General features: G+C 42.0%; 1 protein-coding gene across 1 annotated transcript in view; it reads left to right on the forward strand.

The window, feature by feature from the left end:
- Positions 1-17,837, forward strand: part of Pde1c (phosphodiesterase 1C) — a 446,197-nt gene that overhangs the window by 74,864 nt on the left and 353,496 nt on the right. The window contains exon 2 of the mRNA XM_038319212.1: positions 8,581-8,631. Within this exon, the coding sequence (XP_038175140.1) occupies positions 8,581-8,631 (51 nt within the window). The remainder of the gene's footprint in view (positions 1-8,580; positions 8,632-17,837) is intronic.

The following is a 17,837-nucleotide window of genomic DNA, read 5'->3' on the forward strand; positions in this document are numbered from 1 at the left end:
TTTTTTCTGGCAAGAGCCTAAATACCCAGTGGGAGTGATCCTGATGCTCCCCGGGGAGGGGTCAGCACTTAGCAGGCTGGGAGGTTTCTGGAAAAGTTCTACTGTTCTATCAAAATCAGGTCTGATAAAAAACGAACAGTCTCCAGAGCCTTTTGCTAACCCCAGCCAGTTTCAAGCATATTTTACAGGTCACTTCCCCTGGTTCACAATCCTGTTGGAATGAGTCCTGGACACCCTGCTCTTATTAGTAAAGATGCTGTTCCTACTTATACCTGTATTCCAGGCGCTAGGTGCCAGGCAGGTGACCTTCCCAGTCTTCCATCTGCTGCTTACTTGCCTTTGCTGGGGCTGAGGGCAATAGAGGACAGGGTCAGGCTGCAGCCTGGCTCTTGGCTAAGAGTAGTCTTCTCCAGGCTGCTAGTTAATCTCTCCCTTCATTGTGTTAGTAATATTTGTGTGAACCTGGGAGGACTTTGTGCATGTTGGGCAACTGCTCCACCACTGAGCTATATTCTCAAGACCTTGCTCCCCAGTTTAAAAAAATGGTTTGAGACAAAGACAGGGTGTCATTAAGTTATCTAGTCTGACTCTGAGCTTAATCTGTAGCCCTGGCCGGCCATGAACTTGTGATCCTCTTGTCTCGACCTCCTGAGTTGCTAGGATTCCAGACCTGTGCCACCAAGGTCCGCTCTTTCCTTCTTGAATGCAAATGAGCTATGTTGAAAGACATGGAATTTGGATCCAAATATTTGGTTAGAGGTTGTGCTGCACCGCTGTGTGGTCTTTGAAAAACTGCCCACCCTTCCTGAGGAATGGTAGTCCTATTTAATGTGAAGGCGGGGGCCGTGAACAGGGGTGTGCACATTTATCTGGAGTTTGTCATTCATTTGAGGCATGATAAATATTTTTGAATGGATCTTTAGAGCACATATGGCTATACAAGGATATCAATGTCTTTGTATCTTTCTGTCTTCCTGTGCTTTTCCAAATATTCTCGGCTTCAGACACACTCTGCATGGTGCACTGTGGGAGCCTGACCGCTGATCATTAAATAAATATTCCTCCTAGGCTCTAGGCACTGAGCAGAGCAGCTTTTTGTTGCCTATTCGGCAGAGAATCTACACTTATGCGGGTGTCGAGTTGAAATGGAGAAAAGACTATAAGCCTTAGATGCAGGCAATCGGTGCCACAGGAGGGGATACAGCTAGAAAGGGGGGCAGGGAAAGGGGGCTATGATGGCAGTCTCCACTTGGAAAATACCATCTAAGCAAGGTAGTTAGCAGTGATATTGAAGGAGTCTTTCTCCCAGCTCATCGTCTTGCTTTTCTGATGCTGTTTGGGTCTTTGTAAGTGGACAAGGAGGTGAAGTCAAGCCCTTGTGGGCAGTTCTGAGCTTTCTCTTATCTGGTACTTAGGGAGTGTACCTGGACACTCATTCCAACTTCTCTTCTCTGGGATGGCCATCGGGTCTGCCGTTCCACTTATGAGGCTTCTCAACGGAGTTCACCTGCAGAGGGTCCCTGGGCACAACCCAGAGCTTGGGGCAAACAGCAGACGTGGGTAGATGCCGGACTTTGCCTTAGGCTGCTGCTCACTGTGTATTTTCCCCTGTAGCTGGCATCTCAGCTGCCTTTACACTTACCCAGGTGTCGGGGCTTCCAAAACATGGGTGGCAGTGTTTAGGGTTCAGTTTTGGTTACAAAGCAGTGTGCACCTGCCTGGTTTACTGCCCAACGGTTAGGTCTTCTGAAGCTTTCATGGCACTCTGCCGTCCTTCCTAATGGCCTGGATTGTTTGTGGCTTGGCTGCCACATCAAAGCCCCTTTTGGTGTTTGGGGTTGGAACGCCGTGAGTTAATTTTCCCACCATCTCACTAACCTTTGTCTCTATGGAAAGTCCATACTTAGAAATGTGCTTATAGACAATTTTATTGGTTTATTTATTTTAGGGAAAACGTGTAGCCAGCATGCCAGGGATGAAGGGAAATGTAATTTTAGAACGCTGCTTCTGACATACCAGCACACCCAATTGCCTTCCCTCCTTGGTGGGACTCTGCTCCAGTGGATCTGGGATGCGGCCAAGATCAGTGTGACCATCAAATTGGTTTCCTACTAACTAGACGTGTATACACATAGATGGAGAGGCACAGCCACCTCCCCAACGGGCCCGTGTGTCAAGGCTGCTGCATTCCTCTAAGAAGCGAGCTCTGTTGCCCAGCCAGCCCAGCCCCCCCTCCCCCATAACCCCCCCCGCCCCGCAGTGCCCTGTATGCATGCTATGCATGGGGAGTTGGCAGCAGTGTGAACCAAATCCTTTTCCCCATGATCCTACATTATGAGAAGAGTCTCCTGCCTGCTGATTCTCAGTCACATCTGCAGCCTTAGCCACTGAATTTGACATAAGCAGAGGTGCACTTCAGCTTCTGACAGAACAATAGCAAGAGTGTCCTGAGAAGAACAGAATACCGGTGCTAGTTTTGAAGGACTCAGATCCATGCTTTGTGAATTTTACTTTAGTAAAGATGTAGGGAGCGGTGGGTCATCTCTCAGAAGCGCTGTTGGGTTGGTCTAAGCTGTTGTCTGGGCACAGGAATTTGAACAGTTCCCTAAATGAGTCTAACATTCTACCAGGTGCAACTGACTAATGTTGAGTGTGGGGGGCAACTTGGCAAGGAGAGAACAGTACCTCTTGAGTCTTACAGGGGGTGCTCTCTCATCACACAGGGTAAGTATGATGTACGATCAGGGGCAGGTCTTAGATCTGGATCCAACACGTATTTTATATGTATACATGTGTGTGTGTGTGTCCACAATCATAACAAGCAAACACAATAGCTAACTCTTCTCTATCTCTTTGATAAAATATTTTTACTGAATATAAACATGGCACATGCTTATCCTAAATTATGGCCTTTAGGCAGAAGTATAAAAAGGTAACAAATCTGAATTTTTGCCTTTATTCAGAAACAAAAAAGGTAACAAGTTTTTCTCAAATGTGCCACAAAAGAAAATAATTATTTCTACATCTGGCAGTATATATTTTATATTCGTCTATGCCATGCTTGTATACATATATATGCTTGTCAGGCAGCTCAACACTGACAGACTCTATTGCATATATAACTAGAATCTGTGTGTTTTGCGCTAACAGGATAGCATGGATGCCTTTTCATACTTCTGCAGTCATCTGGACACACTTTGCCAAATTCAAGCTCTAATTAACCTGATAAATGAAGCGACTATTAAAGCTTTGTGTATGTGTACCTGTGTGCGCGTGTGTGGTGTGTATGGTGTATCTAGGTATGTGATATGTGTATATTTGTGTGGTGTGTATTTGTGTGTGCAGTGTGTATGTGTGTGTATGGATGTGGTGTGGTGTGAATAGTGTGTGTGTCTGTATGTGTGTATGTGTGTGTGTGTAATACAAAATAAATAACACATGAAGGCTTTCTGCTGCTGAAGAGCTTGGCTGTGTCCAAGCCCACAGACAATGGGCCCTCAAACCCATCTAAAAGTGTGTGGCCTGGAGATGGAAGGGCTTAGTCAGCTGGGTGTGATCACTCTTTGTAGTACTTTTCTCTGTGGCAGTGTTGTTCCTCTCTTTAAGCCCTCCACACGGCCCTGTTGACACTAATTTCTGGACCAGGAGGGCAGCAGCTAAACCACAGTAACAATAAGAAAAGAGCTGTGTCTCAGACAGCAGGCAGAGCTGCCCATTGTCGGGGGGCGCACATTCCTGTCTGGTGGGGCTGGGATCTTGTATCCCTAAAGAAGTCAGTAGCATGTATTTATATTTGAAATCTCATAACTGTTTATCAGTATAGGCAGCTAATTATTTAAAACTTACAAGCTTGTGGCCCAAATGAATCAGACCTTCATACAGATTGGCCAGAAGCCTGCCTGAGATGTCTGGTCTAGATGCTATTGGTGGCATTTTGTGTCTATCCAGTTTACTTTAGTTCTAGAAATATCAGCTGATCACATTATTCAGAGTGGCAGTCATTAGTCAAAAGAATAGAAATAGGAAAATTAAAAATTAAAGATCTTGAATTGGACAGGGCAGGTTAAAGCTGATTGCCAGCTGTTCTGAAAAATTCATCCCAGACCAGAAGCCACCAAGGCACTTGGAATTTCCCAGGAATGTATTTTCTCAGACATATACCACCCTTGCTGAGGTTGAACTCTGCATTGTAGTCTGCAATTCAGAAAACCCTCTAGGTAGTTCTGGCTTCTGCTGAAGCTGGAGAGCGGGTCTGCAAGGAGAATGAAGTGAAACACAGGCCAACACTTGGGACTGTACCATGAAATGCCATTATGCATTAACCTGAAGACTAAATCAGGGTCGATCTGGTGAAGACCTAGGAGGGGCGTTTGCCCGAGAGTGTGAAGGGTGTTATATTGAAAGATGCTATTGGAACTGTCATCACTGAGGTTTGGAAAGGTATCCCAAAGGCCTGTGTGTCTAAGGCTTTGTGCCCAGAGTGGCGCTACCGCGGAGGGTGAGACCTTTACAGGGGGACCCTGCTGGCCAGCCTTTCGTCTTTGGAGGCATGATCTTGAAGGGACTGTAGGATCCCAGCCCCTTCCAAATTCCTGTTTGCTTCTTGGTTATGGGTGACTTAGTTGTGCTTTACCAAGACCTCCTACTGATGCCATCTGACACTAGAGGCCCCTGGACTGAACAAAATAGATCTTTACTCTTTGCAAATGAGTCCCTCCAGGCAGCTGCTGTAGTGACAGAAAACTGACTAACACGTAGTGGAAGATTAAGTTAATGTCAGGGCTTTGATTCCAGGCCAAGCGAGTTGGATCATATATTGTAGGCTGTCCCTGGAAACCACCCAGCAGGGAAGCATGGTGTCTGTGCTTCATGGGGACAGTCATTCTGGCTGTCACATCATTTCTGGGTAGAGGCAACTCTCCTGGCACCTAACTGGCCTAGATTTTGATGCCTGCCTCTCCTGATATAACTTGGATCTGGGTCAGCAATTCCCGTCCTTGGCTAAGGTTTTTGGGAAGGGAGTCCCAAGACTTGGTCTGAAATAGCAACTCCGGGAGAATGTGCCTTCCTAAGGTTAGCAGTTAGGTGATCCTTGCATTCACAACTATTGCAATGGTCTTTGTAACCCTGCTTTGAAGGTAACCTATCACTTTCTGCAGTAAAGATGTGAGGGTTTTTTCCCCTTTTCTTTTTGTGTGGAAAAAGATTGTTCTATTTTTCTGAGGTATACAGGGTCTACAGAGGAAACAATTTGAACTCAAGGGCTGGAGAAGAACACTCGTGCATGTCCAGCTCCAGTCAGGTTCTGTGGAGGCCCGGAAATGTGAGCCGGTTTCCACAATGACCACAGGCCAGAGAGTTTGGAACTTTCCTCTAGTTCCTTTAAGGTTATTGTGCTTCTACCTCAAAATGAAGGTCCCACCTAGTTGTTGCTCAGAGAGCTCTGTTCTCTCAAGCTTATTGTCAATAGGTGTGGCTAATAGCCAGACCTAGCACACTCTAGCTCTAGGAATAGAGAAGTAGATTTGTTCCTACCTTAAGCAAAAGTCTAAGGATCCAACCAAGTTCCAGTTCCCTTTATGGAGATAACTTGGGATTCCACCCAGGGAGTGGTTTGCTTACAGAATGTTTTGGTCTAGGGTGTGAGCGTGACTTGTTTTGTTCTAGCAACAGAATGTTTAACTATGAATTTAGCCCACTTGTCTGTTCATTTCTTTATATCATGTTAATGCGGCCTTTTGCCTTACTCCTACCTTTTGGGGTCAGGAGTATTTTAAGCAGTTGGAAATTAAATGCAGGGAACTCCCTCCCGATACTATTCTGTGTTTCTCTGTTTTATTATTTTCATTCATGTCTTCATGTTCTTTACTATATTTCTAAATCCCCATGCCCTTACCCCGGTGAGAGGTATTTTTTGTCCAGGTTGGTCCCTGACAAGGTTCATGTAAGGGTCTGAGTGTGGCCGAGGAGTTCTTCAGAGGTGAGGTGCAGTTCTGCCCTGTGGCAAATCTGCTTTGCCTGGAGGAAGGAACTTCAGTGCAAACTTTGTGTTCAATAGTGATTTTACCAAAGGCCATAGAAGACGAGAGAAATAAGGATGCTAATAGAGCCCTGGGCCCTACCCTGAGATGAGAATCTTGTTACTGTAGTCCTTGATACTGTGATGCCGTGATGTGTGCAGCAGCACCTCCCCCTGCTGGTCATTTTGTACAATGCAGCAAAAGAACCACCATAGGATGAGTCCAAAGCCAGGAACAAGGAGACCAAGGTTGAAATGTGCAAACGCTGTGAACTTTCGTTTACCCCAGAGATAGCCATGGCTCCTTTCACCATTTGCAAAATGATCCTGTAAAATGATATTCCTGAGACTGTCGGGAGGCTGATATTCTCGTGTCCTTCTGTGTCAACATCATACGCAGCAATGATTACATTACAGTCTCTTCTGCCTGCCGTTGGTATTTTTTTTTAAACCAAAATGGACAGGATTTTCTTGTTGGTTGGACTGTATGTCATTCCAACAGACATCACAAACATTTATGTCTGTCTTTCATGAATATAGAAAACAACACATATCAATCTTAATGCAAGTAAAAATATTTAAATTTAGCAATGTCTGGAAGATGACTCAGTGTATAAAAGTATCTGCAGTGCAAGCAAGTATGAGGACCTGAGATCGAATCCCCAGAACCCACATAAAAGATAGCTTCCTAGTAGGAACCTTCATAATCCCAGTGCTTCTACAAGGAGATGGACGATAGAGACAGGAGAATCCCACAAGTTCCTGGGCCAGCTATCTTTGCATACACAGTGAAAAAACAACAGAGACTCAGGTTGAGGGATGCTCTTCATTAGACTCTCTGAGTAAAACTGGCAAGAACTAAAACCTCAACCTAGTACTTATAGAGAGGTTAATCAGATTACATCTAGCAGATTCCCACACAACTGGCCATCCTTGTGCACCAAGCCAGTTTTACTCAGATATTCTAATGAAGGTGACTGGGACTAATTTTAGGTGCTAATGCAGGCTTGGAAACCCAGCAAAGGGAGGCTGCTTTCTCCCACTTAAAATTCAAGCATAACTGACTGTCAGAGTCATCAGGCGGTCGGTCAGTGGTAGCATGGAAATACCTGGAGCACATGTAAATTTTAAAATTTACATTAAACAAGTAAATTTAGTGGGGGCATAGTGCACACACCTTTAATCCCAGCACTCTGGAGGCAGAGGCAGGCGGATCTCTGTGAGTTCAAGGCCAGCTAGTTTACAAAGAAAGTTCCAGGACAGCCAGGGCTGTTTACACAGAGAAACTCTATTTTTGATTAAAACATTTTTTATAAAATATATTTTGATTATATATTTCCCTGTCCCCAAGTTCTTTTCAACTCTCTACCACCCAACTTCACTTCATGTTCTCTCTCTCTCTCTCTCTCTCTCTCTCTCTCTCTCTCTCTCTCACTCTGACACACAAAACAAAAATGAAAAGGACAAAAAAAGTCAAACTAAACCAACTAAACAAGCAAGCAAGCAAGCAAGCAAGCAAACAAACAAACAAAGCATACAAACCCCTGGAGTCGGTTTTGTTTCAGCTCCTGAGCATGAGGCCTGCCTTGGAGTGTGGTTCATTACAGAAAACTGATTTCTCTCCTGACAGCTACCGTTCACAAAAGGACTTTGTGTTCTCTTCCGCTTCCAGGATTTTGCCTGTCTAGAATATAATTGTGATGGCCTTGTGCTTGTTTAGTCTCTTTGAGTTCACATGTGGGTCAGGCCTGTTGTATCTGAATGATGGTGTTTCCTTGATGTTCTCCACTATCTCTGGCTCTCACGATCTTTCTGTCTCCTCTTCCATGTGGATCCCTTGAGGGAGGGTTTGATGAAGGCTTCCCATTTAGGGCCGAGTATTCTAAGGTCTCTCACTGTCTGCACGTCATCCAGTTGTGAATATCTTTGTATATTCACAAATATACAATATAATATAGCCGTCTACTGCAAGAGGCAGCTTCTCTGACGAGGACTGAGTGGTGCACTGATCTCTAGTGTAGCATATGGCATTAAGAGTCAGTTGATTGTCGTGTTCATTTAGTAGAACAGTACTAGTAGCTTTTCCCCTAACTCCTACGACTGATCTAGTGTCTGGCCTCATTACTACTGTCAGGTATGGATTATATCTCAGGGTGGGCTTTAAATTCAGTTTTAAAAAGTGTTTGGTTATTCATTCCTACCACATTTGTACTTCAGTTGTATCTGTATGTCTTCCAGGTAGCTAGCTGTTGTAGGCTGTAGAGTTTATAGCTGGGTAATGTTAATCATTACTTTTCTCTTCCAGTAGTGTGCAAAGTACCCTCAAGCACCATGAATGCTAGTCAGTGGGGAATAGCTTCTAGTTGGGGACCAGCTAGATTTCTCCATGTTTGCTGACTCTAGAAAGTTGCAGCAGTAGGGCTTTTCCTTCAGCAACATGGCTTTACCTTCAGGTTAGGGGATAACCAGTAAATAGCATTGGCAATAGCCTGTGACTTTTTTTTGTATGGTCCCCTTTAATGTGCCTTATTGTTAACAGTGTCCTCTGTTTTTTCCCACAGTTGCAAATGAAGCAGGAGATAAGAATGCCCGTCCACTTGCCCGCTTCTCCCGTGAGTAAATCTTGCTTCACTCTTCCTGGGCTCCTTTAGAACGTGTTGACTTGAGGCCTTTGCTCACATGACTCACCTCTAGGACTCTGTTAGGTGTGCTCAAACAGTGATGTAGAAAATGTCCTCCTGTTGCTTAATATTGCACTTGAGCCCCCATCACACGTGAGCTGCTCCTGGTCATGGGCTTTTGGTCCTCGGAACTGTGGGCTCCAAGCTGTGCTTGAGAGTTTTTGCTTTTTTGAAGCTTAGTTTTCCAGAGCAGCAGAATCAGTCTCATGCTTGCTTTTGAGAAATGTACAGCTCCTAGGGCCCCCACTCTAAATCTCCTGACCCAGGGCCTGCATTATAACAAATCCCTAGTTGTTTCTTGTTCACAGTATAGCTTGAGAGGGGCTATGTAAGGCATATCCTCAGAGCGCACTGCAGGGAGGAGGGTGTTCAGTGCTGCTGGAGGGAGGATGCTGTAGCTACAATGCCTATCCATGTGTAAAGAAGCATCATGGCAACTCACCGCGGAGCCATGCACTTACGTCACTGTCTTGGAGACACTTTGCATTTCAGATGGATTGAATGGCTTTCCCTGGGCTTAGGAATATTCTCGGGGTTGTAGCCAGGCTGTTGTTTGCGGGTCTTGATCTTGATAAGAAAATAGCCACCAAAAGCTTCTCAAAGGCTTCCAGGCCCATAAGATCAGTAAATCCCATAGCAAGTTTGTGGATGCCCTGGAATTAATGGGTTCCAGTGAAGTCAGTGGGGATGCTGGAGCCAGAGGAGGGCTGGGCAGAGATGCAGAGATGCTTGCAAGCCCGTTCTCCTTCAAGTTGAGAAATGGAGATTCCCCTGACCCCAATACTATTATTGCTTTACTTGCTTTCCCTTAATTTTATTTATGCTTTTTCTGGGCCCTGTAGTTCCATCTGAAAAATGGAATTAATAACTTTTATAAAATTGTTAACATTGCATCCCATCATTGCTTAGCCCACGTGGGATGGCAAGGTCTGAGTGTGACACGGCCAGGGTCATCTTAACACATCGAGTTTAAGTATGATTTTTCCATTTCTAGCGATTCCTCTAAATCCTGCCTTCTCACTCTTTTCAGAAAGTTTTCAAATTTTAGGGCTGATTTCCCAGAGACGGCCTTGATAGGACTGCAACGAGCACGCTGATGAGGGAGCACGGAGAGCTTGCACTGTAGACTCTGCACTGAATACTCCTCACAGGCCCTGCTTTTCCCTGTCCTCCCACCTGGAACCATTGTTTCCAAAATACGTATGTCAGTGAGGATGACGGAGACGGCTTTGCCACTTTTATTTTTTTTTCATCTCTTGCGCAATAGTCATGGGGATGAATAATCTAGAATGCTAACTTGATCATACCACGTGCAGGATTTCTCCTCAATGGGAATTCCTGACACATGCCAGGTGTGTGAAGAGACAGGGTCCTTAAGCCACGAAGACAGGAGGCTTGGAGCAGTAAGTTTCTTTATGGACGGAAAAGGTGATTTTTTTTTTTTTGTAGGTAGCTTCCTTAGCTTCTAAACTATGTGACTGATTTGAAAGGATGACATGTCACGTGACAGCTTATTAGCTAGAGATAAATGAGGACACCAAGGGGGGAAAGTCTATACAGGAAAAGTGGTTCCCAGTAATCCTTCGAGGTGAGGATAACGCAGAGCAGAAAAGTGTCTTGATAGAGTACAGTATCCTGGGAAGAAAGCACGAGGGCATGGTAGGTGCTGTCTCTTTTTGTAGCATGTACTAGAGAGAGGGGAAATGAGGTGGAATTCAGGAAGGGAAGAATATTCTCATTGTACCATTGTTGAGTTGCCCCTTTCCGTTTGCCACACTGGAAGGATGGTGAGGTGAAGCATCCAGAGTGGGAAGAGGGCAAGAACCCCGATGATACTCTGGAGATCGAAGATAAAGAACTGGCTTCTTTCTGTCTTTTCCTTTTAACAAGACAGAGGTAGGTGGAAAGTCCAACTAGGGTGGGTTATTCAGTGAGGCAAGCAGGAGCCTGTGCTCTGAGGTCTGGTCCCAATGGGGGCAAAGAATGGGTCCTGGGAGAATTGTGGGTCCTATTTTCTCTTCATTTCAACCTCTAGCTTTGACTTTTGACCTGCCAGGCTTCAATCAGAGTATCTACATAATAGCCGTGGGCAGATGGTGGAGCTGATGTCATCATTTGAAAAAGGCACCTGTTGTGAGGGTAGCCATGCTGAGACCAGAGTCCTATCACCACCATCCCGGCCCTTCGCTCCTGTGTATGGAGGGGTCAGAAGGGCCGATGTGGAAAGAAAGTGGCTTTTAATCTTGAAAAAGAAAAGTTATTCCCCATGTCAGGGAATAATGGCCACGTGTAGTGCTCAGGTCCGGCCACAGTGTGGCAGAACAAGCTCAGACTGTGATGTACTCCTGTATTCCTGAGGCCCCAAGACACTGCAGGCTGCTTTGGGCTAGTACTGTGAAGGAGATCCAGGGCACTCTAGAGACATGCAGAGGACACAGTGGTCCCAACGTTTACATAGTCACACACTTTCTTCTAAAGTTCTCATTGCTTCTCTAGAAGATGGGAGAATGAGTTCTCCCTGATATGAACAATCATTGAAAGAAAATGGTAGTTTTTGGACTGGAGAGATGGGTTAGTGTTTAAGAAGGCACTGGTTGTCCTTCATTTCCAGAACCCACGTGGTGGCTCAGGCCTGTCATAACTCCAGTCCTAGGGGACCCTATGCCCTCTTCTGGCTGTACACACACACATACACACACACACACACACACACACACACACAAACACACACACACAGGCAAAATACCTTAACACATAAAATAAAAATTAAAAGAAAATAATGGTTTCTGAAGCAGCAGGAGAAATTGAAAATAATTAGTAATGCCTTTAGATTTGGCACATCTTATATGAGAGGGTAAAAAATAGATACTGATGGTATCATGTTTTAATGCTCACATAATGAAAGAATTTGGGTTATGCAGTACGGGGAACAGGATTTGAAACTTCCTAAATTGAACTTTTAAAAAATGGCAGATTCTGTTTTTCAAGTGTTTGCATCCTTCCCATCCCACATGTTCTTTTTAGAGCGTGAGACTGATAAACCTCATGCTGAGACTAAGCCTGCATCTTCTCCTGTAAATGTAGCAGATTGTAGCAGAAATAATATGATGTGTCTTGGTAAATTATATCATCAAAGACAATGTGGCTTTCACCTTCTGCAAGCTGGGATGTACTAGGGCATTGCCATCTTGCTGTGAGGAGTGGGAAAGAGGAAGTCAAGTGAGATAGGAAATGTTTGAGAAATAACTCTCTATTCTAGACAAATAACACACACACACACACACACACACACACACACACTGCTCTCATGCCAACTCATGGCAAAAATTGCTGAGTGGAAAACCTGGATTCTTAGCCTCACAAGGCTGCAATAAGGTGGAAACAACACCCTTGCCGGGGAACCTCAGAAAGATCAGCTGGCTTTCCTCTGCGTTCTAGTTCTATCTGCCAGGAGCTGAGCATCCCTCTGCCTTTCTGCTGGGTGCCATCAGAGGGTCCTGGTGGAGAGCTACCACATTGTTGCCCAGTTACCTTGATGTCATCCTGACCAGTATTTTCAGTAGAGACCCACATGACAAGGAATTTTACCTCTCTCTCTCTTTTTCTGGGTATTAATTGGAGTGGAAGCCTGGTGGGGGACCTTGGACTTGCACATTCGCTTTGCAGTAACAAGGCAGAATCCAATCTTTCTCTGCTTGTGTGTCAGAGTAAGACCAATAAAATCCATGCCAAGGCACATCCATGTCAATCTTCTAAAAAGTTTCGAGAGGAGACTTGAAAGCAGCCAGAGAGAAAATAGACAACCAACTGGCATAGGGAAGCAATTTGAATTATGGCAGATTCCTCACCAGATGCCTTAGAAACACAATGTTTTCAGGTGCTTAAAAGGAACGAAAACTGACAACCCAGAAACCTGCAACCAGCAGGATGTTCCTGAGGAATGAAGCAACAATCAACACATTATAAGATGAAGGAAAATACTCGGGCTGAAGGAAGGCTAAAGGAAGTTCCCGAACAAAAGCAAACTTGATATGAAGAGCCTTGCAAGACCAGCAGATACCAAGTACAAGTAAATCAAGTTTCATCTCTGAGTTTTCTCTAAATTACTTATGGTGTTTGAAGACAAATCACAAAAACTACCTGATTATAGTTCTAAGGTACATAAAGCAAATACCATAATTAGTATAAGTACTGTTAAATCCATAATTATATTTTTACTTTGGGAAACAAAGGGATCTAAGTGGATAGAACGGGTTCTATACTTAAATTGGCAAAACAATCACTCTAGAAGACATTTTAGTAGTATTGATTGTTACATCGTTTATCCAATATATAATTCAATATCCAGTATACCTACTTAGAAAACTACAGAGATTACCCTGTAGCAAGAATGGAGTTTCTAAGAACATTCAAGTAAGTCACGGGAGGAATAGAGGGATGAAAAACAAGCAAAAATGTAAGTTCCCAGTATTGTAATAACTACATTACATATAAATGATCTAAGCATAGCAATTAATGGGCAGATTTTCATATTAGATTAGAAAACCATGACCAACTATGTGTTGCTTATAAGAAACAAATGCAACCATTTAAGCAAGTTGAAAGTTGGCCATATTAGATTTAATCAGGGGAAATCTCTAGTGCATCCTCAGATCAGGAAGATATTAGAGACCATGAGATCAAGAGTCAGGAACATTATGTCATGGTACTTGATCAGCTCACAAGAAGACAGCATCCTCATTTGTTATTTACCAGTGACTGAGATTATGTGAAGCAGAATCTGACAGAGTTAAAATGAGAAACATGTAGTTAGCTACACAATTATAGTTGGAGGCTTCTAAACACCTCCTCCATCATACACAGAACATACAGAAGGAAGATGATAGAACTCAAACCACCAACAATCAGTAGTATTTAAGTTGTTAAGTAAGTAAATAGTTCATTCAGTAACTGCCAAATATGTATTTTCTTCCAAAGTATGCAAAAGGCACATTGCAAGAAGTATCACAAAACAATCTAAGAAATTTAAAAGAATAGATACTATGCAGAATGTGATCTCTAACTATTAATGAAACCAATAAGAAAAACCCAAGAGGCAGACCTTAAAACAACTGAAAGTTAACACCACACTTCAATCATAAAGATGAGGTCAAAAGAGGAATGAAATTATGCTGTATTAAGCCAGGATAAAGATGCAGTTTGTCAAAGTTTATGGTACTCAACATTTATACTTTTTTCAAAAGGGTTTTGAGGGGAAAGTTTGTTGCACCCTGAATGTATACATGTATTTTTTTTTAAAAAAGTCTCAAGCCAATAGTAAGAATTTTGAAAAAGAGCTAAACAAACTCAAATGGTCAATAATAAAGAGAAGAGCAATAAGCAGGGACATTAAAAACCAAGATTACATGGACTGTGTACTGTAAAAGATTTGACTATGTTTACTGATGGCAGTCCCAGAAGGTATAAAACTTTGTACTCAAGCCAAGCAACAATATAGCTGCCCTTAGTACATATATGATGCAGTCACAGTGAAGAAACAGACTAATTGTATTTCTAGGAATGAATCCCCAAGTGTTAAACCACACTTGAATGTGAGGAAAAAAAAACAAAGACAACAAAAAATGGGTTCTTGAAAGATCCATAAGATTTTAGAAACTTCTAGCAAATCACAAATATAAGAAATGAAACATGATACCATGGCCAGCAGGTATCAGAGGAACAATAAGATATTCTAAACATCTCTGAAGTAGATACTTTCCAGAGCTTTGATGAAATATACTTCACTCCTGCAAAAATACACAACCTATCTAAACTGAAACACATTAAAGCACTGTCACTGTTATGTGATTAGAAATATCCCTAATATAAATTTAAGGTCCATGTGTGCTGTGGAATAATGCTTTGTACACTGTAAAGATTTGTCACTCATATTGGTTTAATAAAACACTGATGGCCAGTAGCCAGGCAGGAAGTGCAGGTGGGGCAACCACACTAAGAGAATTCTAAGAAGAGGGAAGGCAGACAGAAGCAGTTGCCACAAATGAGAATGCCTTACTGAGAAAAAGTACCAAGATGCTGGCTAAACAAGATAAGAATTATGGGTTAATTTAAGTTGTAAGAGTTAGTTGAAAATAAGCCTGAGTTAATAGGTAAAACAATTTATAATTAATATAAGCCTTGTGTATTTCTTTGGGACTGCATGGCCTTGCGGGACCAGGCAGGACAGACACTTCTGTCTACACACGTGCTGTGACTGGGGAAACTGCAAACAAAGCAAATCAGCATCAGTCTCTTTACCATTTCTTTTAGAAACTGAAGGCTCATTTTATGAATCTACCATTGTCTTGATGCTTAAAACGAGACAAAGATGGCACCAGAAGTAATAAAACATTACTAAGTCACTTACTAGCTGTTGAACTCTGAATAGATTCTTCAACATTTTCTACATAGAAACAATAATGTCATTTTTAAATCTGTATTTCTTCTTTCTGATAGGCTTTTAAAATTTATTATTCATCCACTGAGGCTTCAACTAGAACTTTAAAAAAATGTTAAAATAAGGATGTTACGATTTATAACATCTTGCTTTGTCCCAAGTGTAGGAGAAAGCATTCATCTTTTTGTCCTTCAGTTAACTGGAGAGGTTCTTACAGACCAAACCCTTCTATAGATGCAAAAATTCCCATCCAGAAGTATTAGCAAATAGTCCCTAATAATGTGTATATTTGAATAGTAGATTTTAAACAGCTGGGTTAACCTCTAGGAATGTCAAGATCATTGACTGTTCTAAGTCAATATAGCCCACTATACTAACAGGCTACAGTAGGAAAATCATACAATATCATATCATTGATGTAGGTAGAAAGAACACTAAGAACCACTCAGCAACTACCCATAGTAAAAATAATTTCAGATTTTAGGCTTGTCTGTGATTAGACAAAAGGTATGTACAAAGAGAACCTCTCCAGTAACTGAAGGACAAAAGAATGCATTCTCCTACACTTGCAAAAAAAAAGCAAAGATGTCATATCATAACATCTTTATTTAACATTTTAAAAAGTTCTAGTTGATGCTTCAAGGATAAATAATAAATTCAAAAAGCCTATCAGAAAGAAAGAAACACAGATTTACCACTTACAAATGACATTATTGTTTCTTTTGTAGAAAATATTGAAGAATCTATTCAAAGTCAACAACTAGTAAGTGAGTTAGTATGTTGTATGTATAAGATAAATGTAATCCTATTGTATTGTTGTATACTGGAAAGAAAATTGACACAATGATATTTATAAGTACTCTAACTAGATCACATGCAAAGATGTAGACCCAAGACTATACTCACACTGCAGTACTCATGAGAGGAATCCTAGAACCTCAAAGTGCAAGTCATCAGATAATTCACCCTTTCTTAATTATGGGAACATATTCTAGATAGGTGAGTTTGACATTGTGTGAACACAACCCTGGGAAGATATGTACACAATGATGCTATTATGGTATGACATCTTGAACTGCCATTGAATTACAGTCTGTTATTAACCAAACTGTTACATGGTACATGACCGTGCTGTGCTCATTAGACTGAAAGGTACAACATAATAAAAACATTAGTGCTCCTGTGTTGATACCCAGATTTAACATAATTCCCATCAAAGTACCATCAAGATTTTATATATATTGTAAATAATATATACATATATATATTAGGAGTTTTATAAATTCTGTAATTTATATAAAAATAAACAAACTGTAAAGTCAAATAATTTTGAGGAAAAACTAAGGACTAGCCTATTTTGATTCTCAAGACATAATAATTAGGACGAGTGGTGCTGGTGAGAGGATACAGCTACAAGTTAGCCAAATAGAATGATAAACCCAGAAATGGACTCACAGGAACTCAATAACACTGCAAGAGCAATTCAGTGGAGGAAATATGGCCTTTTCAACAAGTTATACTGGAATATTGGATATTGTAGACAAGCTACATGGACCTAGCAATTAAAACAACTCTAGTGGCTTATACTACAAGTCACTGGTGTATATTAGACTCCTGGACACATGGCACATATTAGGTCTTGGCCAAGCTTGAGTTGTAGCCAAGTTGGCAGAAGTGCCCCATCCTGCATAGGCTGAGCTAAGTACAGCTTTCTGGCCACCTCATGGGATTGAGGGAGCTGTTGAAATTCTTACATTTGCAGATGCAGCTCTTGAAGTCCTTGAAGGAACAGTGTCTTAGTTGGGTTTTCTATTGTTGTGAAGAGATACCATGGCCTTATAAAGGAAAACATTTAATTGGGGAGGAGAGCTTACAATGTCAGAGGTTTAGTCTATTATCTTCATGGTGGGACATGGTGATACATAGGTACACATGGTTTTGTTAGAAGGAACTAAAATTTCTAATATTTGGTCTGCAGACAACAGGAAGTGCACTGTCTCACTGGGAATAGCTTGAGCATGTAAGACCTCAAAGTGCACCCCCACAGTGACATACTTCCCCCAACAAGACCACATCTATTCCAACAAGGCCACATCTAGTGCCTTTCCCTTTGGGAGGCATTTTCTTTCTAACCACCACAGAAGGGCTGTCTTCCTTGTTAATATTCTTGTGAAGCTCAGTTTCCTAATCTAACAGAGCAGGTAGAAAGGCAGGACAAGGAGTGAGCTACTTGAGTCAGAAACCAGAAACACATCTAATATAATAGAATATGCTTGGGAAGAAGACAAGGTTAATGAGATATTCATACAACCTGAGATTCAGACAGTTTTAGAAACATAAAATCTTAATCTTAGGAGTCAACCTTGAGTGCAGAGGTATAAAAATGGATAACTCACAATCTCTTCCTTAAGAAGCTTATTGTCAGCAGATGACCTACTCTATCTATTTTATCACCAGCAAGGCATTTTTAAGCAATTGGTTTCTAAACACATTTATTTTTGACCCACAGAACCCATGCTTGTTTAAGGTCTGGGGTTAGTGTGTCATAATCTTCTAGGTATTCACAGCACTTTTGTATATACTAGACCTCTAAATTCATTCCCACCAAGCTTTTATAATGAAGTTAAAAATTAGCCCTGAAACTTCCCAAAGGAATAGTAGGTAGGTTTACAAGTGAGTCATCTAGCAGATGGTGAGTTAT

The sequence above is a fragment of the Arvicola amphibius genome, chromosome 2 (assembly GCF_903992535.2).
Source record: "Arvicola amphibius chromosome 2, mArvAmp1.2, whole genome shotgun sequence".
NCBI lineage: Eukaryota > Metazoa > Chordata > Mammalia > Rodentia > Cricetidae > Arvicola > Arvicola amphibius.